This window comes from Ammospiza nelsoni, chromosome 17 (assembly GCF_027579445.1).
Source record: "Ammospiza nelsoni isolate bAmmNel1 chromosome 17, bAmmNel1.pri, whole genome shotgun sequence".
Taxonomy (NCBI): domain Eukaryota; kingdom Metazoa; phylum Chordata; class Aves; order Passeriformes; family Passerellidae; genus Ammospiza; species Ammospiza nelsoni.
Window position 1 is genome coordinate 11,125,072 of NC_080649.1, and position 25,003 is coordinate 11,150,074.

Genomic DNA, 25,003 nt, shown 5'->3' on the forward strand with positions numbered 1-25,003 from the left:
CCCACTCCCTCCATCCTAAACCAGCCAAAAGGTTGTAAAAGTTTATGGCCAGCCTCACTTGTGGAGGTGTTTGCAGTGTTTGGCTGGCACAGGAGGTTCTCTGCTCCGGCATCCTTGCACCACCCTGTGTGGGGAGGCTGAGCAGGGCAGGGCTCAGAGGGACAGAGGTGCTCTGTGGGCAGGGTGGGAGGCTCTGTGCCCTCAGACACAGCCCAGCCACAGCCCAGCCTGGCTCTCTCTGTTCTCAGCTGTGCCATTTCAGTCCATTTCACACCAGGAGCAGGCTCCATGTGCTGTGCTGTCCCTGCAGGAGAAGGCTGCAGGGCACCTCCTGTTCCCCACCCACTCCTGTGGCACCTGTGCCTTTCTGGCAGAGGCTTTGCCCACCCCATGGTTGGCAGTCCCAGTGCTGAGGGTTCTCTCCCTCCCTGGTGATCTCCTCCTGCCCCAAACAGGCTCTGAGCCCTTTGTGGGGTTTACTGACTTGGCTTTCACCATGGACCTCCACTTCTCCTCCCATCTCACAGCAGGCAAACCATGCCCTTCTTCTGGCAGAAACTGTGTGCTCAAAGGCTCTTCTCCTTGCTCTTTCAGAAGCATCTTAGTTCATATAGATTTTGTAGGACTGAAGTGTTTTGTGTTTTTACAGCTTCTCTAGGTCAATTCTGCTCTCTTGAAGTCAACAGCATTTTCTATTGTAGCAGGAATGGGCCCCTGTTTGAAATGTTTCACATGTAGGTACTGTCTCAGAGCTTCAGTTCAAAAATAGCTGATGTTTCTGCCTCAACCTGTTAGGGAAAAGTGCTATTATTGAAGTACTGAAGGTTTCAGCACATTGTGTTCTTTAATTACTCAGAGTATATTTGAGTTGCTGGAAACAGCTTTTAGTGCTGGAGGGTGATGGTGTCACTGTCTTAATTCTGATGCAAGGCAACACTGGAAGGACAAATTAGTAATGCCTTTCATTTCAGTTTATTTCACAGTGAATTTGATAGATTGCTGTTTATTAACTGGAATTGCTTTTTGTGGCAGCATTCTGTAACCAGGCCTGTGGCTCAGGGGACTCCAGTGGCTCTGGTTCGCACAGAGTTTTCAGATCCTCATCATGTTTATCAAGTGATTCTTTTCCATCTATTTATTCAGTTAAATCTGAATGTGAGGGAGATGTTAGCCTGTTCACTGTCTCAGTGTGGTACAGGCATCTTCTCATGAAATGAAAGCGGATTATTCCTCCCAAATTCTTCCCAAAAGCTGGGATTTCAGGAGCTTGGATGAAATGGTTATGCCAGTCTGGATTCACCAAGATAGACTGTTCCTCTGTGCTCATCACTAAGCTGTGATGATTAGTGAAGGCTTTAAGCATAGGTACCAGCTGCCTGACATGCAGATTATTATGATTTTCAACATAAACTTTTAATTTGAGGAATTAAATTATTTTCTGCTCTAAGCTTTGAGGAGCTCTGAAGTTATACTTTAGTGAAAATGTCTTCCGTAGGATGGGATGTCTGTTCCCTGTAAGTTTCTTTATTTTTTGTAAGATAATAATGACACTTGGGTTGGCATTTTCTTTTTATAAGTGAGCATTAGCCCAGAAATAAAGTCAAATATTTGTGACATTGGAAAGCTTCACTTCATGTCTGCAAAATTTTCTGTGTATCTGTTCAGGAATGTGGACATGTTTTATGAGTGGATCTTGCACCAAAGCTGCTATTGAGTTGTACGTGTGAGATGTGGGTAGAAATATGGGATCACAGAATTGTTAAGGTTGGAAGGAAGTTGTGGAGAGTATCTAATCCAATGGCTCTGACAAGGCAGGGTGAGCTAGAGCAGGTTACAGGAATGCATCCAGGTGGGTTTGGAATGTCCCCAGACAGGGAGAGTTCATCCTCTCCCTCGCAGATCCAGTCACCCTTGACATAAAGAATTTCTTCCTCATGATGAGGTGGAACTTGTGGTGTTCAGTTCATGGCCATTGCTCCTTGTCCTGTTGCTGGGCACCACTGGAAAGAGCCTGGCCCCATCCTCTTGACAACAGCCTTTGAGATAATTCCATCTGATGAGATCCTCTCTCAGTCCTGCCTCCTCCAAACTGAACTGGCCCAGCACCTGCAGTTTCTCCTCTGTGGCCTCTGTGGAACCTCTCTGGTGGCTCCTTGAGGAGCCCAGAGCTGGCACAGCCCTGCAGCTGTGCCTCAGTGGGGCAGAGCAGAGTTTAGGGCACACAGCCCTGCAGCTGTGCCTCAGTGGGCTGGGCAGAGACAGGGACACAGCCCTGCAGCTGTATCTCAGTGGGCTGGGCAGAGTTTAGGGCACACAGCCCTGCAGCTGTATCTCAGTGGGCTGGGCAGAGTTTAGGGCACACAGCCCTGCAGCTGTGCCTCAGTGGGCTGAGCAGAGGGCAGGGTCACCTCCCTGCCCTGCTGGCCACACTCCCCCAGGGCACCCCAGGCTCCCCCTGGCTCTCCTGGCCCCCAGGGCACGTCATGGTCACTTGTCACCCAGCAGCACGCCCAGGTCCCTCTCTGCAGAGCTGCCATCCAGAGGGTGAGCCCAGCCTGTGCTGGTGCTTGGGGTTGTCCCTCCCCAGCTGCAGGACCTGCCCTGGGCTGTGCTGCACCTCAGCAGCTGCTCCCTGCCCAGTCCTGCAGCCTGCCAGGGTCAGCCTGCATGGCAGCACAGGCTTTGGAAGGGGCTTTTTGTCTGCTGGCTTTGATTCAATGAGTGGCTCTGAAGGCTGCAGAGATGATTTGTTTGGTGTTTGATAACACTTGTGTGGAGCCACTTCTCTTCTTTAACTGATTGGGTACAAGTGAGCCCTGCATCCTTGTGCTTGCTGCAGACAGTTCTCAACCTGGTATAAATAGTTGTGCTGGGGAAATGTCATGGCTCTTTGGTGTGATGAGGTTTTGTTTTTCTCAGATTCATACTTCACTCCTCTCTAGAACAAACACAAAATGTGCTTGCTGTAGTGAATATAAACCCCTAGCTGGCAAGCATGGAGGCAGAGGAGTTGCTGAGATAGTAATTCAGATAAACATCTCTGGAAAGCAGGCAGCAAAGGCGAATTCATTTGCCTGGAGTGAAATTTTTAAAAAGCCCGTAATTACATTTTTAATGGCAACATGTACTGTCAGTGCTTCCATTTCCACTGTCACCAAACTGATGCTGGTGTTACAGCACCAGTGAGAGCTTTTCCTCCTGTGTGCTGGTGTTACAGCACCAGTGAGAGCTTTATCCTCCTGTGTGCTGGTGTTACAGCACCAGTGAGAGCTTTATCCTCCTGTGTGCTGGTGTTACAGCATCAGTAAGAGCTTTATCCTCCTGTGTGGCACCTCCTTGGCTCCTGTTCCCTCCCAGGAGTAATTCAGCTCTCCCAGATGCTCCCTGCTGTGGCTGTCAGCACACACAGTGCCTCTGGTGCCCCATGCCCTCTTGCTGTCCCGCCTGTAGCTGTGGGGTGTTCCCCGAGGGCAGACAGCAATCCCTGCAGTGCTGGCTGTTGGTGTTTCAGACAGGCTCACACCAGCTTCCCTTCCCACTGGGCTGCTGAGGGATGGGGGACATGGGGAGCAGACCAAGTGTTGTGCATCAGAGCACTGCACCCACCCTTCTGCTTCCCCTGAGCATCTGGGAGTGGGCACTTGATGGAGATGCTTTGTGCCCCAGGCTTCTGCATTTATCTGGGATTTGGCCTGAAGCCTGTGTACCTGCAAGGGCAAGGCAAGGAGGTGGCTCATCAGAGAGCAGTGATGGATGAATGACCACACTCTTGGTGTTTTAAAAGATTTTGTTTTGCCAAAGCAGCATATTTAATGAAAAAGAAAAAACATGCAGTGCTTGTGGGTTTTCTGCAGTTTGCCAGCACTTGGCTCTGAAGGGGAAAATGCTGCATTGCAGAGAGGCCTTCAGGCTGTCCTTCAGGCTGGGCTCCTGACCCCTGGGCAGTGATGGCTCTGGAGGACTGAGGCTGTGCTTCCCCCAGGGACATCCTGGGCACGTTGCTGTGCTTCACTTCTCCACTGTGGTGTGGTCTCAGGTTTGCCTCCAGTGTCTGTAACTCAGCAGGGCTGAGCACCCGAGGGCTCTGGGCTCCCAGCTGGGGATGTCCCGTTCTGCTGGTGCACTCCAGCTGCTGGCTGTGCTGGAGGTGTTCTGTCAGCTGCACCTTCCTGCAGGGAGAGCCCAGCTCTGAGCTGCTGTGTCCATGGAGAGATCATCTTTTCATGCTCCTTCCTTTCCTCTGATTTCCTGCCAGATCACTGTTTGGTGCACAGCACTAGTGCCACATCTCCTGGCTTCTCTGTGGTGCCGCTCCTCTGCTGGAGTGGAACGATATGGGCTGGAAATTAAAATTATCTGGTAATTCTAAATGATCTGAGAGCTGAATCTGAGCTGAGAGAACAATCTTCTCTGGCCTCTCTGGCTTTTCTGTGAACTACCAGCAAAACAGTTTCTGCTGACTGCAACCAACTGCTCTGGGGGTGCTGGGAAGCCAAATCTCAGTTTTCTGATTGCCTCCAAAATCCTGGATGACTTTCATGCTTTGGGCAGCACACATCCTTCCTGATGGGCTCCCCTTCTGATGCTTTGCTGCAGGGTGAAGGGTCTGAAATAGGTAAATTATCTGGGGCAGGGAGGAGAGGCAGCAGAATTCCAGATCTTTCTCGAGAGGGGTTTGGAAATTAATAGAACATGGAAAATCTTTTCCCTAAGGGTTCTGCACCCCCACAGCTGGGTCAGAAAACTCCCTTTGCAGTGTTGCATGCATGAGAGTCAGGTTGTGATAATAATGCTGTGGTCATTATTGCAGTGAAGTCTCCCCAGAACCTGCCCCTCCATGATCCAAACTGTGTTGGGTGGGATTGTGGCAGGATCCAGGCTGGCTGTGTGCAGGAGCAGCTGTCTGTCTGTGGCTGAGCCCACAGAGGCATCCCTGCAAAGTTCTCTCCTGTTCCTTCCTCACAGGGTGTCTGTGCTGCCTGGGCTGGAATTGGCAGATTTGGAGCCATAGCTATCCCTGGGTGGGGATTCAGACACCATGGCCAGTGGAGAGCTGGGCACAGGATGTGCATCCACTGAACTGGGAGAGAAGGGCAGCTGGGAAGTGTCTCTGCTACAGCTCAGGGGATCCTGCAGGAGAGATCTTAGATATTAACAGCTGGGATTCTTCAGTCTGAGCCTCTTTACACTCATCTGTCCCAGTCCCTGGTGTGGCTGGTGGGGACAGGCAGCCCTGCAGCTCCCTGAGTCACTGCTGGCATTGTGCTGGCTTGCTCAGGGAATGCATGGGAGGGCATTTGGGACTAGTAACTCACAGTGGTTCATTACTCTGGTGTATCATGCTGTTAAAAACACTTCAGGTTTCTTGAGGAAATGTCAAGAAACTTTAAGAAGCCCAGGAGGTAACAGAGCCCATGGAGGTGCTCATGGTGTCACCCATGGCAGGCTTGGTGACCAGCAAGGTCAGAATTCACTGAAAACTCTTGTTCCTAAATGTTCCACGTGACTTTGGCTTTGTCCCAAGAGGTTTAACTAGAGCCTGGAATATGAATAGCAGCTGTGGGGAGGAAGAACTAGAACATTCCTTATTTAGGTAGTTTCCTAATAACCTCCCAGTTCCCTAAAAATAGTGCAGGATAAAATGCTCCACCATACCAGACTGGCACTGAGCTGGGAAATGGGAGGTGCTGGATAATCTAAAACTCACTCTATTGTGTCTCTCTGACTCTGACATCAGGGAAGCATTTCCTATTTTTAGCTTGAATTTGAAGTTGCCGAAGTGTCTTAAGATTCCTGGGTATGTAGATATTCATTATTTTGAATTGAAAGTGCACTCCAATAGCTCAAACAGCAGTGGAAACCTCCACATTCCTCTAGATCAATATTTAATATATATGGAGGGTGAAAGTAAAAAATACAGATCTAAAATTATTTAATCAACATGTAACATCAGAAAGGTCCATATTTAACTTCCTTTACCAAATTTTCCAGGCAACTTACATTGTTTACAGAATGGCTGTTGTAGGCTGAGTCTGTTCCAAGAGCTCTGTTTACTCTCTCTGATCTTTTCCAGCTCATTTCCTGCCCAGTGCTGGAGGTTTGCTTCCTGCTGGAGGATCTCCCCCAGCTCTGTGCAGGGCTCTGCCTGCAGTGCCACCATGTCACCCCCTCTGAGTGCCATCAGATTGTCCTTTCTGCATCCCTCCACAAGTTTGGGTGTGGTGTGTTTCTCCTTCCAAGCATCACATGTGGTGACAGCAGGGCTGGAGTGGCTCTGTGTCTGTCCCAGCAGCAGCTTTTGGTGGCAAACACTGCCCAGGGGACACTGCTCACCCTCAGCTCTGCTCAGCCTGCAGAGCTTTGTCCTCTTGCTTTTCCTGTGCCCTGGGGGCAGTGAGCTAATGATCTCATGTTTGTTGGGCACCAAAAATAACTAGGGATCACAAACCTGCAGGAGAAAAAAGAATATCTGATCTGTGGGAGGAAGGTTTAAAGGGCAAAAGCAGAGAATGAAATTGGAGATGTTTGTGTGGCCACAACCTTTATACACAGCTATGCAAAGGAGGGGTAGGGTCACCTCAACAAGTGAGGAAAGACAGCAAAGCAGGGATCAGATGAAGCTGTCCTGGGGTTGAATGAGGTTTTATCACAAGCCCCAGTCACCTGTAGTGTCAGCTTGGATAAGCAGTGGAACCAAGAAAGGATCTGATGCTGTCAGCATAATGCTCAGCCCTGCAAGAAATGCTCCCTAGCAGAGAAAGTGCCCCTGCCTGGGCTGGGCAATGCTCAGGGCTCTGTGGGGCACAATCTGATCCCTTCAGTAGCAGGAACACGAGTATTTAACCTCATGATTCAGCATAAGAAATGGGGGTCAGCAAATATTTTGGTTTTTTCTTTTTCCTTGGCAGACCAGGGGCCTCCCAAGGCCTGAGGGATGTGGTGGCTTCCAGTGACAGCTGAGTGTGTCCTGCAGGCTGGGCCTCTGCTTCTCCTCTCCCTGCCTGCAGTGTGGGCTGTATTAGCCACATCCTGTGTGTGTGTGTACTGATTCATTTGGTCTTATTTCTTGGAAAAGCAAAATCACTTTGTTACCAGTGTGCCTGCAACACACACCTTACCTGAACCTGTCCAGGTACATATTCATGTTTCCATTTAAACAAAACATTCCCTAACAAAACACCCATCCTTTTAAATGCTCAAGCTGCACTTCTTCCTCACTTGATTTTGAATATTCAAGTGATTCCTCATTTGCCTCCATTTTTCAGGACTTTAAAGCTTTTTTATATTGGTGCTTTGGGAGACTGTGAATCCACCTTCCTTTTGCATTAACCATATTTACCCACTTTTGCAGATTTCAAACGTTTATTTCACTAACCATGGCTTATCCTGTTTTACAGAGGTTTTAAAAAACATGTAAAGTTCCCATTTGTTTAAAAAAAAGGTGTTTCAGCGAAACCTGAGATCCCTTCCTGGGCAGGGCATCCGTTTGGGGGTGGCTGTGCAGTGGTGACAAGTTCCTGCTCCCTCAGGGCCTGGGGCTCTGCAGTGGTGCCTGGAGCACCAAGGGGAGATCTGGTTCAGTTTTAGTGGTTTAAGCTTTATAGCAAGTTTTTTTTTTTTTTGCTCTTTTTTTTTTTTTTTTTTTTTTTTTTTTTTTTTGCCACAAAGGATCAAGGTTCCTTTGATCCTCCTCGAGATTCAAGAGGTTTAAGTAGGAAAGGTGATGATTTTTTTTTTATATACCATTTTTATTTTCACTTCTGGTTTGACTCTTTCAACCCTTTCCTGTGTCTCTTATTGGGGCTTTTATGTTCCCTCATCAGGTTCCAGTACATCCTCACTGCAAAACTGCTGTTTCAAGGTCAGGGTAACCTTTTGGGTCTGTGGCACTAGAAAAGGTAAATTAGTTTCTGCTCCTGGAAGGACAGTAGGGTTGGGTGTGCAATCCCTCCACACCTGAAAGGATCTTAAACTGTTGGAATTGGGGGAAATGGGGCACAGATGGAGGCAGTGACTGGAGAGCACAGCACAGCAAAGGTCAGATGTGAGAGCCTGTCCAGTGATACTGGGCTGGGCTGACAGGGTGGCCTGCGGACTCTGGAAGTAAATAAAGGTCAGCTGGATCAGCCTGTGTGGGTTGGAAGGGGCTGTCAGGTCTGATGAAGGAGGTTTTATCTTCATTTTTGGTGTAAATATTTCTTCTGCCTTCAGTTTACTCCCATTTTCCCAGGCAGTGCTCTGAAGGGTTCAGCTCAGGATATTCCCTCCTGGGTCTGATTGCCACAGTCAGGGGCAGCTCCTGAGTAGAAGGCATTTCCAGGGAAATAAACTCTGAAAGACTTTATTCCCTCAAACATTTCAAACCCCAGGCCTTGGGAGTGCCTTTAACTCCTCATAGCAGGTTTTAGATTCATATTTAGATACAGCAGCATTTTCAATATCATGTTGATGCAATCAGCTAGCAAACAATGACTTTTCTTTTGAGTTTCCCATGGGAGAAGTCTTGATGTAGGGGTCATTTTCAGCTTCCCTTGTACTTGCCTGGTTACCCTGTCCTGTCTGGGCTGCTCTGGCTCACCACAGCCTGAGCTGACCTGCAGGGCAGGGCTCTCACAGGAGCCCTCAAAAGGGGAAGGGCTGGGAGAGGCAAAGCTGGAGAAGTTTTGCAGAACTGTGGGGAGAAGCAAACTCTGATGTGAGGTTAGAACTCCCAGTAGGGACCAGCGTGTTTGCCTCCTATCAGTCCCGCCAGCCTTTCCTGCAATAGAAAATCCCTAAGATTAATGGGTCACAAAATGAGAGTGCATATAAAGGACACTGCTAAAATCTGAGATTTCTGCTATTAGCAAAACATGGGGTAAAATTCCTGAGTGGGGTGAGCATGCTCCCAGTGTGCTCTCAGAGAAGGCAAATACCAGACTCAGTGGTGCACTACAAACTCCTGACCTAGACCACTTATTTTTTCTTTCCTGGACCCAAATCTGGACTTCAGGAGTTCACAAGCAAGTGTCACCAATTAGGCATCCAGTAGAATTTATTATTAGCATTGATCTGTTCCCAAATACAGATACTGCTGAGAAACACTGAAAACCTTCACTGAGAAATGTCAGGGCAGGGGAAGGAAGCTGAGCCTGTAGGTGTGGGTACATTTAAAGAAAGGTGAAGTGGCATCTTCTGTACTGTCAGAGCCTCATGGCAAGGCAGGAGGGAGGAATCTCTGCCAGTGCTCAGTGGCACATGCTGGGATTTTTATTACAAAGCTGTGATCTCAAACACAGGGTGGAGGTGAGGAGGGCTGTTTGCAGCTCTCTGTGTCATCAGCACCTTGTTCTGAACAGAAGGTGAAGCTCTTTTGGCATCTCCCACTGATTCCAAACCCAGGCTCATGTGCAGTAGCAAATGCACAGTGCAGGTCTTGCAGCATCACTCTGGGGGAGCTGAGGCCAGGAGGAGCCTCCTGGAAATGTCCCTGAGTGCTGGGTGGGTGCTTGTGCAGGCTCACACATCAGGATAGCAGAGCTCTCTTGTAGTGGAATAGAATATAAGAAAATAAAGCTAGTGTAGAAAGTAATCTCACCCCTAAGGAGTTGCAGCTGGGCCAATTAGCAAAGATCAGGAACAGGCCTGACTTTACCAGGCCACAGCTGTAAGCAATGAGAAGCAGATGCTATAAAAGAGTGGGGTGGCTGGGTGGGAAGGGAACTGGAGTCAGTGGCTGCTTTGGGAAGGAGAAAGAGTCAGTGCTGTGAGGAGCTGACGATGAGAAATACCCAGAAGGTATGGAACTGTTGTGATAAGGAGACAGCAGTATGGAACCCCTGCAATAAGATGACAACACTCTCTTTTCTCATAGCAAGTAATTCTGAAATGTTTGATACCATATCTCACCTGGGCTCCTTTTTTATTTAATACCTCAAACTGTGTTACGGTGGAGTAACCTAAAGGGAAAATCTTGCCATTACATAGTACAGTTCTTCTTAGGAAAAAATAAAAAAAACCTCCAAACTGAAACTTCAAAAGCCTAAGTGAGAAGTGGGGGGAAACCAACCAAAAAGAGATCAATTTTGTTTAGTTTAAAAACCATATCTTCGAAGTAAGTGGTAGCCCTTGGCAGCCCTGCCCTCTAGTGCTGCTGCAAGTGAGGTGTTGGTGCACAGCTCTCAGTCCAAGCCTGGGCTCACCTGAATATTCTTTAAGGCAGATTGGAGTGGGGATTTTTGTGGGTTTTATTGGGTTTTATTTTGTACTTCTTGTGATTGGTTGATTTTTTTAGGGCTATGGTGGTGTTTATAGCGTTTTCATAGGATTTCACTGCGAGACAACCAAAATCAGCCTCAGACTTTGACAGATGACAGGCTCTATAAAATCCCTGAAGTACTTTGAGCATCTAAGCTAACAATTATGATAAAAAATTCAGTCAGCTGCAGAAGAGAACGAGTGTTTCTGTGACTCCTGACTAACTGGAGCTTCCCTCCACAGCATTGAAGGCGAGTACGTTCCCGTGGCAGGCGACGAGGTCACCTACAAGATGTGCACCATCCCTCCCAAGAACGAGAAGCTGCAGGCAGTGGAGGTGGTGATCACCCACCTGGCCCCTGGCACCAAGCACGAGACCTGGTCAGGGCACGTCATCAGCTCCTGAGGCGTCCCCTGGAGCGTGGCTGCTGCCAGGTGGGCTCTGCTCAGCAACTGGCTGCAGGACCTGCCTGAAGAATTCTGTGTGTGAGGAAATACTGCATTGTCAATAAAGCAGATGCAGGCCAAAATTACCATTTTTTACAGCTGGCCTGATTTAAAAAAAAAAAAAAAAAAGGCAATTCAAATGCTAATGAAAAAAATCTAGCGTAATGTGTTTACAAGAAATGTATTTAAAGAGACCTAGTTTGTGTGCTTGGTGGAGGAGGGGAGGTTTGGGTTTTCTTTTGTCTTGTGAACTGATTCCAGGAAATGCCCAGGGGAAGGGGGGAGAGGTTTCAAGGAGAGCTCTGCTGGTGCAGGTGGCCCGGCCCAGCTCTGAGCCCTGAGCTCCCTGGGCTGCTCTCCAGGGCTGCAGCACCTTTATTGCTGATTTAGTGCCTGAATGCCCTGGCTGACACACAGAGGTGTTCATTGCTGACTTGTTTTCCTCATGGAAGGAAGCTCACAAACAGAGCAGCTGCCACAGGGTGGAAGATCTCCATCAGGGGGTTGTGCTCCAGTGCCCATTGGGTGCACCCCTGCAAATGGTGTGGAAACTGTGTTGTACTGGTAAAGCTGGGGTTGTTTGTGACTTTATTTAGGTGCCTTGATGGTTGATTAGCAACAGATTTTATAGGCCAGTATTAAAAAAAAGAATCCATCCCAAATTTAAATTTGCTCCAAGGTAAGTGGTAGAAAACCGTAGAGTAGTGGATACTTCGCAGCCTCAGAGGGTGTCTGAATTTTGACCAGGCTGAAGATTTGCCTTCCAGACTGCATGCAGCTGACTGGCATGGTGTGCCAGGGGCAGGCAGGGCACCTGCACTGCTACACAGCAGGTGTGTGCTGCCCAGGTGTGTTAAACACTGACAGTTCTCAGCTGTCTTGGTGAAGTAATTCTGCATCTGTTTCCCTGGCAAACTCCCTTGGTAGGGTGTGATAGGGCCACCCTTCCCCAGACTTTTGTGTAGTTGTAGTGCTACTAAATTGGTTTTGTTCCTATTTGCCTTCCATATATATTTTTTTCTTTCAAATGAAGAAATTTTCTCTGTTATTTTCCTAACAGTGGATTTTTATTGACTTTGCAAATAAAAACAAACAAAAAAAGGCAGAACTCTTGTTAGTTGTATGAAACAGTGTAGCTTCAGTTGTGTGTTTGGAGCTTCACCAAGAGGCGCTGGCTGTCAGGAGCTCTCCTGAGCCTTTCACAGCAGCTGATCTGTGCCCAGCTGTGATGTGGGTTCAGAACTGCTGTGCTGGCTGTTTTCCCTTAGCTGTGCCTGTTACACTGTGGTGTGCTGGGCTTTGGGTTTGGTTCTGTTTTTATGACCCATAAGCCTTGGTAATGCTGGGTTTATCACTGTGCAGCTTGTTGCAATATCACCCCCTGCTTTCTTTACAATAAATGCAACCATTTCAGTGCTTCCATGTGTTTCCAGTCTGCTCCCTGGGTAGCTGATGCTGAGGAGGATCAGCTTTAAAGAGGAAAATGCAGGTGCCTGCACAGGCACCCCTGTGTGGTGATTTCAGTTTTATTTAAGGAAATGTTTTCCCAGCCACTGACTGCACTTACCAGAACAATTAGGGAATAACAAGGCCAGCACCTGTCAGAGGAGGCTCCCAGGACAGAGCAGCCAGAAATGTGTTTGGGGCTGAAAACAATCAAAGCAGCAGCTCTTAAACAACATTCCTAGGCTAGGGCTGGTCCTGGTCCTAAGTGAGCTCCCATTAACACAGGAATTAGTTAGGGAAGATCAAACAGTTTTGGTGCATGAGGTGCATTGCACTCCCCCTCGGATTTTGTAAGCCCTTTTGGGGATTTTGGGTGGTACCAAGATTCTATTCTCTGCTTTTTTACTGTGCAAGTATCCCATGAACTTGGAACTAGAAAAATTGAAATTATTAAGTTTTTGGTACAGACAGGCAGCATGCAACAGGTCTGCTTCAAGTATTTTATTTTCCATAATGATAAATCAAAACAGGATATTTTAATGATAAAATCAGATTTTATTCTCCTTTACTAAATCAAACCGTTTATACTCAAGATTACTTTCCTAATACCAGCTGAGAAAAGTAATTAACAGTAATTACCAGTTACACAGAACGTCAGACATTGACTTGAATCTTAACAGAAACGTAGTTTAGGTCATTTTTGTAGTATGAAAAATCTCAATCTACCCTTAATGCCTTAACCAGGAATCTCAGAAAATGATCAGAAAGTGGCAGAAATATATTCTGATAATGTGGTGAAGTTATTTTAATTAATTTTTACAAATATTTTTTTAGATTTGGTCTGCACAGAGTGTAAATAGCATGACCTGAGTTGTGCCTTGGCACCACATCCATCCTGAGGAGGGAACTTTGGCACCAGCTGCTCCAGCACTCCTAGGGATGGCAGTCAGGGACTTCTGGTCCAGTGCCATCTTCCCAAACCCAGGAAGAAATAAAACCTTTCCCTTTCATTCATCTTCCAGTTTTAGACAAGAAACTGTCTTATAATTCATGTTAATTCATATAGCACAAGGTAAATATTTAAAAAAATCAACTGCATCTTTTAAAAAGCTGCCTCAACATAAAAAAAACCTAGGGATTAAGCCTTGCAGGCCAATTTTAAGACCAGGAATCAACTAGAGGCAGATTATGCCTCCCCTTCCCTTCCTAAATTGTAATTAATTAGTTAAGTTTACAGATATCTTAAAAACCAACCCAAAATATAACCCAACCCCACAACCAAGCAAAAAGAAAACAATTTATTTGATTGGAAATTGAAAGGATGGTGCTAAATGAGCTCTGCTGTGTTCCCCCAGGCAGCAAGGGGTCTTCAAGTAAAACATTTCCCTTTAGTAATGGCTGACCTGCAAAGCACCTGCTATTCATGGCCAATTACATAAAAACAATCCAGAATGAAGATGATGTTTCAAGTTATTTTGCTGTTTTAACTGTCCTCAAAGTGTGAATTCTGAAGTCTTTTATTTAAAAAATAGCTCTTCACAGATTCTTCTTGTATCCTCCGGGGATGTGACACTGTGGCCTTCTGTTCTGGAGTCTGTGAAAATTTCATAGTCATTCCCTCCCTGGAAGCAGAAGATGATTTAATTTTATTTAACATCAAGCACAGTCACAAATAAGGACACATGAAAGGAAACAGGGAAAAATGGACTTTTTCCAAGGGCCTGCAGTGATTAGGCTCAGTGAGCAACAGCACTGCCCTGGATGAGCACAGATCCCCAAAATCCATCCAGAGCTTCATTCCCAAATTTCTGTTTGCCACACTGCTCCCACAGGTTAGCATCAGCTCTCAGTACTTCAACTCTCTGGAAGTGCTGCACTGCCACTTAGAGGGTCTGAAATGAACTGTCTGTGAGCTCTGTGCCACAGGGACAGGTGATTACTTTTGCTGCTGATGTCAGGGGAAAAAAACTTTAATTTCAAGCTTGTCTTTCTCTTATAAACCTTATTTTCTTAAATGTATAAAGTCCTGTGTAATTTCAGAGTTTTGTAACTGTGAGCTCTTATCAAACCAAGCCTTTTCTTATAAAACAGGCTGACAGTGTCCTTTGGCCAAATTCAGACAGCTTTAATTTCAAGCAAGTCCTTGTGCTTGCCAGTGCCCTCACAAGCTCTTGTCAGGTCTCTGATTTTTAAAAGCCTCTGAATTGCCCTGCAGAGCTCTGCCCCATAATGAGGGACAAGGGACTCTGTTCAGTTCCCCAGGGTGGAGACAGAGCAGTGAGCAAAGGCACAGTGTTAAATGAGACAGGAAATAAATATGTTTAATAAAAACCAGCCAACAAAAACCAATCTACACTGACCAAGCAGGACAATCAGTTTCACACAGTTATGTCACCTAGGTGTTTAACAGAATTACACAAGCTCAATTTTAAAACAACCTCTGTTAAGGCAAGAACCCTGTGTTCAGCTCAGGAAACAGAAGGAAAACTTCCCATCTGCAGCCAGGCAAACATGGACACATTTGTGCCCTGACTTCAGCTCTTGTCAGGATTAAGGTTACAGGGTTAGAACCTGCACTCCTTGAGGTTTAATTACAGCAGCTCTCAAATGAGTGTGTCAAATTAATGTACTCACTGGCATGGTCTTGTCTCCAAAGAAATAAATAGTCTTGTATCCATCCTTGGCAACAATTCCTAAGCAGTACCTTTTATCCCAGCCCTCTGGGAACACATCGATGCTGATCTGCCCTCCTAGGAGAGAGAGGAACCAAGACTTGTTACCTTTTAACAATGTTTCTGAAGGGAGAGAAAGTGAAAAAAACCCCTAAACTGGGTAAGATTTTAGGCAGAGGGAGCTTTGCAGAAGACAAGAAATGTTGTGAGACTCTGGAGTTAAGTCCTGCAAGTACAGAGGGTGTTTTATAGGGTATCAGTTATTAGAGCTGTGATTCAGAGATTATTTATCAAGCAAAGTCTGAGCATGTTCCCAAACACTCACCGCTATCCAAATGAACCTTTTAAAATAATTACATTTAATCTCTTTACTTTTAGATAGAAAGGACACATGAACAGAGCCACTGATATATGTACAGCCATAAAATCATAGGCAAAAGACTTGCTAAGGCTTTCAGAGTAGGAAAGGGAAGAAATCAGCCCTTTCAGCAGCTGCTCCAGTTCTGAGCCCTTGGCCTTCTCCAATACCCAAGAGCATGATTCCTAGCTGAAGCAGGTGTATTTACAACATAAATACTTTATAAAAGGTATTTACAACATAAAGGAGAGAGGAGAGCTGCACTGCAGTTCACTTTTGCCTTAGTGCCTCAGCACTAATGCCAACCATACTTTTAATTCCCCCTAATTTTATTTTTTTTCCTTAAGCTTGCACTTGCTTTTGGATTCTTTCCTTCCTCCCACACAGTGCACGTAAAACAGAAGAACCAAGGGCAACTGGAACAGCACTGAGGGAGTAGCTCTGATCAAAACTGATTCACAGAAACAACTCTGACTAATCCAAAGCATCTAATATGCTCCAAAATGAGCAGAATCAGTCACACAACTGACATTAAAGGACAATGAACTGATGACAAGAAATGAAGTTCTCTTTGTTGATGGATTTCAATTAAAATGTCCCAATAAAAGGCTGAGAGGAAAAAGAGGCTCAGTCTTGCCTGCAACCACCCCCAGAGAGACCTGTCACACAAATGAGATGGGATGTCACAGCCATAAGAGAGAATGACTTAAATGAAATTTAAATTAATTGATGTTTTAAATTACATTCTTTTAAAGTATTACCTATTGAAAATGTGAGGCCTTTGCCTGCAAATTCTCTTTGTAGATCAGCTACAAATTTCTCTCTTATATGCTCCTTCTGTTAAGGAAGAAAGAAAACAAAACCAAACAACAGTTACGTGCTGTAACTGTGTTGATTTACCAATTAAAAGATAACCCAAAACCACCTCTAAAAAAGAATGGTTTTATTCATTTGAATGGACCCAGGCTGGTTACACTATAGAGGACAACAAAAAAGTATGGCTTTAGGTAGGACAGGTTTTTTTAGAAACCCCAGAAGCAGGATGTTCAGTACTCTGGCTATTGGATTAAAAACATGAGCCAAACCCACCCTTCTGCAAGTAATCCTTGCTATTCTAACAAAAAACCCCACATTGTTTATATCCTGAATGAACAAATTAGTTAAACCACGTGGAAAGGATTAAAATGAAAAAAAAAAAAAAATAGAATTGCACAAACGATGAAAGTTTTAAAAAAATCATAACCTGGCCACAACTGCCTCCTCCAGGAGAGCTGGGGATTTTTCAAGAGTTGTAACTCACTTTATCAAATTCATAGAACTCAAGTCGTTCTTCCTGGCTGCAGTTTCTTCCAATGGGGGACACATTTAACATCCCATTTCTGAACTCAATGAAAGTGCCTCTGCAAGGGAATTGATCACAAGACAGAAAACAGATGAGAAAACTGCTCAAAGCACTAAATATCACAATAAATTTCCATTTAATTCTAAAGGCAGTCTCTCTAAAGGCAGGGAATCAGCTGTCTCACGACATGCAGGTACCTCTGGCACCAGTAAGCCTTTAGGACTTTGGATCTGGCAAGCTCATCATCATCCTTACTGGCTTTTAAAAGCACCATTTGGTTTAACAAGTGTGACTGGAGCATCCCATCAAGCCCAGAGCCTGACAGGCCAGGCTGTCAGTGTGGGGTGAAGCTGCAGAATTCCCAGCAATGTGGGCAGTGTCCTGCTCTGCCTCACCCAGCACATTTCAGTGTCTGCACAGCTGCACCTCACACACAGAGCTGCTCTGGCTGCACTCCTCATCTCTGAATTCCAAACATGGCAAGGGAACTCTCCTACTTCAAAACTCAATCTCCTTCCCTCTGACACAAAGTGCTGATCAGTATTTCAATCCCTGTGCTCCAGCTGGGGCCTTGTCTTTGTATGCATGGCCAGAGCTCTGTTTCACACACACAGTGCTGTTCCCCAAGCAGAAATTACTCTTTTCTTGTTTTTGCTGAGCACCCTGAGCTGAGCTTTATATCCCCCATGGAGAACTGAGATGTCTGTGTGCACATACCTCTTCTTTGGCAGTCTGATCTTTGCAAGGTAACCCAGGCAGTAGTTGATGACATCTTGAAGGATGTCCTCGCCCAGGTGGCCCTGAATGCTCTAACAAAACAAACACCATTCAACCAAGGGTCCAGAATCTGAGATTCTAAAAGCAAGTCACATGGAAAACACAGACATTGGGTAATCGGGCATGGTTAATACCACAGAGAAACAAACATGCCTTCAATCAGTAACATCAGCTGATGCTCACATGGTACTAGCTAAAGGTTCTCATTTTTATTCACTTTATAACACCAAACTATACTTTAATGACTCCTAGTTGTACCTGCTTCAGAAGGAAACTGTGCCATAGGCAGCAGCCCTAAACAAAAAGAGTTTTAATGTCTGCACATGTCTGCATGTGCTGTGCTATGGCAAAGCACAAAGAAATGGAGCTTGTTCCTGCAATACACTGGAACCACTGGTCAGGGCAGCAAATTCAGCCAGGATCTCTTTAAGTGTTTGCTCTCCATTATTTATGTTAAACATTACATGCCAAATGAATGATCCATTAACAGGACTAACATATGAAAGCAGCAGCAACTTTGATCTTTGAAAGGGTGATTACAGAGGACTACACTGTACAAATAAATCAAAATCTTGTTTAGAAAGTTTCTTTTTCTCACTGTTGGAAATTTCACACTTACCTGCTTGCTCAGGAACTTCCCATCTTTGTATGCTACCAGGCCATTTTCTGAGAACACATAGTCATATTTCTCAATCACTGCAAACAAGCAAAAACACAGTAACTCATCATTTCCCATCAATGCTTAATGCAGAATTGTCTTAAATGTCAAACAGCTTAAAATACAGCAAAGATTAGTTCCTAAAGCATGAGAATTTTAGCAGCATAGCATCAAGCACAAGATTAATGCTAGTCCCATTTCTCACTATGATTAACACACACCTCAAATCATGTGAAATCAATTGTTTCACCTACCTGTGGTTTTACTTAGAGGCATATAACTCTTTGTATTAAATGTGAAGGAATGACCAAACACCTGGCACATGGCCTGGCTTGTAAGAAAGTCAGGTAATGCCCTTTTAGGTTTGTTTCCTCAGTGTCACTAATCTTCAGCAGACGTCTGGGAGCTGTGAGTCTCAGCACCACACAAGATGATATGGTTCACTGAGACCACTTGGAAGGCAAACAAACTCTGAGCTGCCTGGGCACTACAGGAGGCTGTCAGTGGCATCAATTAAGTAAAGACCATTAAGAATAAAGGACTAAGGCAAGAATCCAGAGCTACATAACCCCACAGTGAACAAATCCAGGTCCTCAGGGATGTGCTTGGCAGCTGAGCAGCCCACACGTGTATGTGACATACAGGACTGCACTGTACACAACAGGGTGACAAAGCCCTCCCAAGGCAGGATTCCACCATTAGCAACAACCTCTAAATTTGATATCGAGATACCTGCACAGTGCAAACAGGCTGCGATTTCCAAAAGCCGGGTTGCACTCCCCACAGCCTGAGTGCAGCGCAGCACTCCCAGGAAGACAATTACAAGCAAGGGAAGAAGGGGGTGGACGGGGCTCAACCTCCACGTGCCCTTGGCGGCTGCCCGGGGCCCGGAGCGCGGATGGCCCCAGGGGGGTCACCTCATTGCGGATCGCCCCAGCGGGATCGCCCTTACCGTCCTCGCCCAGCTGCTCGCGGATCTTGGCCAGGTCCGAGCCGCCCACCACCCCCACCTTCATCTTCTGCCGCAGACGCTGCATGAACGCCGCCATCTCCGCCGAGATTTTCTACGGTCCAAAACAGAGCCGTCAGATTTGCCAGAGGCCAGCGCCTCCATTCCGCAACAAGCAGCCCGTGCGGGTCCTTAAGCAGCGTTAAATGAATGAAGCGCGCTCACGGAGCCCGCGGCACACGGCACAGCCGTGCCCCCGCGGTGTGCCATCCGCCCCACGGTGTGCCATCCGCCCCGCTCCCGCAGCCCCGTCCCGCACTCGCCTGGCGCGGCGCCGTGAGGGTGCCATCCACGTCGAACAGGCAGAGCGCTGAGGGCGGCGCCGCCATGGCTGCTCCGCGGGGCCGCCCCTCCCGGCGGGCCGCGCGCGGGGCGGGGCGGAGCAGGCGCGGAGAGGCGGCGGGGCCATGGCGGCGGTGAGGGCGGCCGCTGTCGGCGCGGGTTGTTCCTCCTTCCCCTCCTTCTCCCCTTTCCCCGTCTCTTTGCCTTATCCCTTTTCCATCCCTGTCGCCATCCCTGTCGCGGGCCGCTCGGTGACGGGTCTTTGCACGCCACGTGTCCCACAGCGTGGCGGGGGCAGCGCGGAACTTCCCTTGCTGCCTTTGCGCCTTCCCAGCGTCCGCTCTTTCCTTCGGCCTGATCGCGCTCTCCTCCCCTTTACCGTGCTTAGTCCACTTTTCTTCTCTGTTTCCCTAAAACTGCTGTATAAGTGGTTATTTAACGAGTCGGCGATTCCAGCAGCTTTGCTGGGATGTTGCTCAGCCAGCGAGAGGCAGGGGCGTGCAAGGGTCGGTCACTGAACTCACTGGTATCAGCTGTGTTAGCACAGTTTCCCTCTTGGTCTGCAGGGAGGGATGCGAGCACAAATACCAGTTTTCCGTCAGAACACTGGATTAAGGTTACAGTGACCCGGGGATTGTGCTTTATTGTCTGTAGGAGCCCGAGGGAGCAACTCTGAGCTCGATGGTGGGTTTTAAAGAGGACTCAAACGATGACCTGTGGGAATGTTACCTTACAGGCTTGGCTCTGCACGGGCAGGACTGCAGCCTGCACAGCAGCACCTTTTGGGAGATCGCTGCAGAAGGAGCTTTGGACAAGGCCGTGGAGAAGGGAAGCTGCTCGCCTGCCCTGGATTGCTGGTTCGTGGCAGTGTTTGCAGTCACAAATCCAGCGAGCTCACGGTGCCAGGAGTTACCTCAGGAGATCCCGAGAGCCGTCCGTGTGCCTGTCCCACTTGGCCCCTGCTGCTGTGGTCCAGCAGAAGGCTGTGCGTGGCAGGACAGAAGAGTTCAAACTGGTCTACAGGTTCCCAGGGATAAAATACTGCAGGATCCTGTCGAGACTGAAGCTGCTGCAGACTGCCACCTCCATGATCATGCTGCCTCCCATCTGCTACCTCTACCTGCAGGGCCAGGTGTCCCAGAATATCCTCCTCTACACAACTGGCATCGCTGTCTTTGCTGGGGCAATGCTGTACGGTATGAGCCACTTTTTCAGAAGAATTATTGGATTCATCTACTTAAGTGAAACTGGACAAACTGTCAGAGTGGCCCACTTGACATTTTGGGGAAGACGTAATGACATTTACTGTCCCATAGAGACAGTGGTGACTTTGGATGAAGTTGGAGATAGCAAGGACGAGCTCCTTCACCAGTTCAAGCGGTATAACAGTACAGATACTTTGTATTTTACAATTAAGTATGGCCAGATTGTAGACAGACAGAAATTTACTCAAATATTTGGAGAATTTGTGTGACACAGCAGCTCATTTCTAATGACTTTCCATGTTCCATGTCCGTTGTGCTTATTATTCCATGAGGTTAAAGTAGTTCACCAAACTACACATCCCTGTCCATTTCCTGTGCAAAGCCTGCTGTAAGTGCACCCAGTGTACAAAGTCACAGTGGTAAGGCACTGCCCACTGGATTAAAGGTCCTGCAGCTTGTGAATGGTGTGAGGAGTGTCTGTTCCACGTAGCATTCAGCAATGTCACAGCATTCCAAGCCTGAACTGTCCTTGGAATGTGCCATAGGAGGCCAAACTGGCCTCTTTGGTGGTTATGAAACATGAAAAATCTCTTGAAATGAAATGCAGGAGCTGCCAGAGCATCCTCACTTCAACCTCAGTGTTTCTTTTAGGTCATTTCAGGTTGGCTGGGAAGCCTCTGGAAATTAAAGCTGGTCTGGTACATCCATATGATGGGCACTGCTGAATGTCAGAGAGGGACATGCTCATGTATCAGTGCAATTGAGGGAATGGAAAGGTGTGTGGGCTGTCCTGGCCTCAGGAGGGTCCTCCAGGATGGGAGTGGAGCTGGGCAAAAGAGACACTGGCAGCTCAGCTGTTAAGTTCAAGGCTGAGACAATATTTCAGGAGCCTCTTACAGGAATTGCCATTCTTCATCAGAATGGAAAAAGCAGCACCTGTCTCCATGAAGGACTGTGGTCTTATTCCATGATATTGGTATGAGTTCTCCTTTTCCAAAACCTCGGTAGAAATGAGGAATTTAAACCCAAGAAAGAACCAAATATATCACCTATAATGTGTAACACATGTTTTGAATTGTCAGAAGCAAGATAACTCCTTACACCCCTCCTAGTTCTAGCTTAATGTGAAACTGGCAAATAAACTGACTCTCACCAATAATCTGGAGTGTTCTTTCTTTATTTTTTCCTCATGTGAAATGAAACCTCTGTTTCTTGGCAGATCAGCAAAGGATCAGTGAAGTAAAATTGCCATTTAAGAGCACAGGGTAACCCTGAATTACTATTTCTCATGTTTAAATTTTCCTAATGGAGTTCTGTGAGTTTAAATTTTGGCTGACAGTGTAGAACAGCAATATCATAAGAAATCCAAATATTCCTTGGTGTAAACACCATGACAACAAAATACATTGGGCTGTACAGGTATACTGCATTTTTTTGAGGTTTATCTTCATCAGAATGTCTTTAATATGCACTAGTGGCTCAGTTCAGGCATGTACTGGGTGTAAAATGAAAAGCCCTGGAGAAGTTCAACTATAAATATTTTATTTAAGAATATTGATTACACATATTGATGTAATTTGTTATGAATCCGTGTACAGTTACTAGTTACACCATGAAGTGTACTTAAGTATTTGTTTAAACATTTATTTGGCACTGTCTACAGTATGCTGTAAACAATATTAACTTTATATGCTTGAGCTGCAGTGCTTTCTATGGTATTCTCTAACGATTTCATCAACATGTTGTACACAATTATACAGTTACTGAGTGTCAGTAAAAATTATAAAAACACCTAGAGTAGTCATAATAAAAGTGAAGATGTGGTAAGACTTCAAATTACTGGACCTTTGCTTCTGTAAAAGTACAAGACTTGCTAGAGACATTCACTAAAACTACTGCACTGATATGTTGAACAAATTAATTCCCCAAATGCTGTCAAATCCAGTTCCTGGTTTGACTTTCCTTTGCTGATAACACGCTTACGAGGACAGCGATGACAATGAAGTTTTGTTGAACACCAATTTTTACCAGTCCTTCCCCCAGATTTCTACAACCTCTGTTCAAAAACCTGCTCAGGTTCTGCCCAGCTGGCACCAGAATTCTGCTTTCTGCAGAGGTTTACAGAAACCCCACTGGGTTTAAGCTGGCAGAAGTGACTGTGCTTGAGTTTCCCAATACCAGTACTTTAAAATGGGAAAACAATGATTAATACTTCTCAAAGCAGGTAAGGAACTTTTCACATTTTGGTAGTTGTATTAAACATGTAAATCTTTTAACTTCTCTGTTTCTTATTATGCACTTAAAAATTGTGGTCAGGTCCTGAAAGGGCAACTGTAAAAGTCCATTGTGGTCCCTGTTTTTTGGTGCACAACAAAAGTTAAAATTAGTAAACAAAATCCAGATGCTGACCAAGAAAAAGAAAAAGAAAGGCACCAGATCTAGTTCAAGTCAGCCTTCAGCAAACAGTAAAGAGACATCCAAAACAATTCTCTGAAGAAAAATCAATGAACTGTTGACACATTTTTTGATCCTGTGGCTTTCTAGAAGATCTCTGAAATATCCATGACTTAGAATATACTATTAGAACAAAAATAGAATTACTTTGCATTATAAATGTGCAGGCAGGACTAGGCCTTCACTGTAGTGGCTCTGATACCAGATAATGGCATTTCTGCTTAGTTTTACAAAATACCTCAAGTATTCGTGTAGAAGTTATAATAGATAAATTAATGGCTATTGTGTGTTCTGGGCAAAGGGTAAAATAATCTGGAATCATTCTAGACTGCTGGCAGAAGTGGAAGAATGTGCTTTGCATGGTTCTCTAAGCTTTGTCAGATTACATACCTCAGGGTAGATTTTTCTCTGTACAAGTCTGCTTGTAAGAGAAGTCAAAAGTTTTAAAACCCATCCCGTGTGACGAGGACAGAAGGACAAGGGCTTCAGTGCCACTTGCAGGTGTGGCTGAGGGCACCAGTGCCCCTGAAGCAGCGAGTGCAGGCTGGGCAGAGCTGCCCTGATGCAGCTGGTGTGGCAGATGCCTGTACTCGAGGGAATAAAGCTGGAAATTATTCTGTAAAATACTGTGCTTGGCAGTGGTGGAAAGCAGAGCTTTCCTTGAACACTGATTTGATCCCAGCTGCCATTAGAGAAGGGCACTCTGTGTGGCAGGAGTGTGGCTCTGAGTGTTTGGCCACGCTTTGCTGCTTCTGGATGCAAATCTACCAGGGTCACCCGTGGAAACAGAGCGTTCCAGGTCCTGCTCAGACAGGGCAGAGTCAGGGACATGGCTGTAGGAGGACTCTGCAGTCAGCATGGCCCAGGCCAGAAGAGGGAGGTTCTGGGGATGCACAGTGAGGGACAGCTGCATGGACCTGCTGGTGACCAGTGCCAATGCTCTGCCTGGGGCGCGTGTGCATGGAGCAGCTTGCCTTGGGCAGGATCACAGACAGAACACAAACCTCAGTTTATGACTTTACACTTATCTTGTAAGTAGAGAAGACATGAATTAATGCAAACTAATTTCATAATCAGCTGTTCAGTGCAAGGGAACTGCTTTTTACTTGAAGTTTGCTAAGATGTCACTGAAGATGTTCAGGAAGAGGTGTGCATGGTGGTCCTTGAAGATCAGCGTGGGACGAAAACGGATGGATCTGTCTCCACAGCCTCCCAGGACAACCCCTGAAATGAGAACACAATACTACTAATTTCCATCTTTGCCAAGTATCCAGAAGAATTCAGGTCAGTGAATGGGGATATCCTCATTGTGGAGGGCCAACAGAAGCTCCCCAAATCCTGCTAGCCACACCATGATACAGCACATTGTGGTGTCAATGGCCTCAAGCTTCACAGCAGCTTAGAAGAACACTGTGGGTGCCTGGGGCTGTTCTATAAAACACTTGGAGTATTGGGACTAATCCTGACAGCAGTGGAAAGAGTCCATCCAGCACAGAGCTCACACAGCATCTGAGGTTTCAGAGCTGCAGTACTCTCCTGGTCAAGTGTCCTGGTGCCACAACAAGACACAGGAGGTTTCTTTGCATTGGTTTTTAAACTAATTTGTTTTTAATGACAAGAAGTTAAAATGTCTTGGTGCTTGCAAACCTCTCCCTGCAGTGTTTTAAATGCACTTTTTAGCCCAAAATAAATTTTTAGAAATGTTTGAATGGGAACCCATACTACTAAGCTGAGCTTACCCTGCCTCAAAGCAGAACCTCTGTTTACCATGAAACAAACCACTTGCCTTCTCTCCCTGCTGGCTTAGTTTCTAAGAACAAAAAATGGTCTTTTACACTATAAAAGTTTGGTTTCACCACAGTTTAGATGCACCCTGCCTGCTTTTTTCAACAGACAGGAGTAACAGCAAAAACAGCAGCAAACACAGGGCCCACATACTTAAAGAGAGTGTTAGGTGTGGATCCCAAGGTTCCCCTCTGGATACCTGTGCCTGTCTGCAGCTGTTAACAGTTCTGTGGGAAAAGAGGGATGCCACTGTAGATCTGTGCCCATTTTAGGCACTTGTATTTAATCATTAGGTGTTCCTAGGTATAGAAATTATGTATTCATAAAACTCA

At 46.1% G+C, this 25,003-nt stretch overlaps 4 protein-coding genes across 6 annotated transcripts in view; 2 read left to right on the forward strand and 2 right to left on the reverse strand.

Moving 5' to 3' along the window:
• The window catches only part of CARHSP1 (calcium regulated heat stable protein 1), a 36,317-nt gene extending 24,217 nt beyond the window's left edge, over positions 1 to 12,100 (forward strand). Inside the window, exon 4 of the mRNA XM_059484291.1 lies at positions 10,480 to 12,100. Coding sequence (XP_059340274.1) covers positions 10,480 to 10,642 — 163 coding nt within the window. The 3' untranslated portion in view covers positions 10,643 to 12,100. The remainder of the gene's footprint in view (positions 1 to 10,479) is intronic.
• A 515-nt stretch (positions 12,101 to 12,615) lies between these two features.
• PMM2 (phosphomannomutase 2) lies at positions 12,616 to 19,293 on the reverse strand. The gene is made up of 8 exons (XM_059484290.1): positions 19,209 to 19,293; positions 18,889 to 19,000; positions 17,898 to 17,974; positions 17,219 to 17,310; positions 16,460 to 16,559; positions 15,921 to 15,996; positions 14,764 to 14,879; positions 12,616 to 13,751 (listed from the first exon to the last, which is right to left on the reverse strand). The coding sequence occupies exons 1-8, from the start codon at positions 19,272 to 19,274 to the stop codon at positions 13,647 to 13,649; spliced, it is 744 nt and encodes a 247-aa protein (XP_059340273.1). The 5' UTR covers positions 19,275 to 19,293; the 3' UTR covers positions 12,616 to 13,646.
• A 568-nt stretch (positions 19,294 to 19,861) lies between these two features.
• TMEM186 (transmembrane protein 186) lies at positions 19,862 to 21,591 on the forward strand. The gene has a single exon (XM_059484069.1). It carries the CDS (start codon positions 19,937 to 19,939, stop codon positions 20,699 to 20,701), a length of 765 nt encoding a protein of 254 aa, XP_059340052.1. The 5' UTR covers positions 19,862 to 19,936; the 3' UTR covers positions 20,702 to 21,591.
• Positions 21,592 to 21,957: 366 nt separating this feature from the next.
• ABAT (4-aminobutyrate aminotransferase) overlaps positions 21,958 to 25,003 on the reverse strand; it is a 49,515-nt gene continuing 46,469 nt past the window's right edge. For all 3 annotated transcript variants that reach the window (XM_059484067.1, XM_059484068.1, XM_059484066.1), the window contains exon 16: positions 21,958 to 24,110. In XM_059484067.1, coding sequence (XP_059340050.1) covers positions 23,989 to 24,110 — 122 coding nt within the window. In that variant the 3' untranslated portion in view covers positions 21,958 to 23,988. The remainder of the gene's footprint in view (positions 24,111 to 25,003) is intronic.

Excerpts from the sequence above, each read along its gene's own strand:
- TMEM186 (XM_059484069.1), top strand. The coding sequence starts at position 19,937 with ATGACCTGTGGGAATGTTACCTTACAGGCTTGGCTCTGCACGGGCAGG.
- PMM2 (XM_059484290.1), bottom strand. The coding sequence starts at position 19,274 with ATGGCGGCGCCGCCCTCAGCGCTCTGCCTGTTCGACGTGGATGGCACC. Across the intron at positions 16,560-17,218 it reads ATCAGACTGCCAAAGAAGAG|AGGCACTTTCATTGAGTTCA; the intron begins GTATGTGCACAC and ends ATTCCCTTGCAG. Across the intron at positions 13,752-14,763 it reads TTGGAGACAAGACCATGCCA|GGAGGGAATGACTATGAAAT; the intron begins GTGAGTACATTA and ends TTCTGCTTCCAG.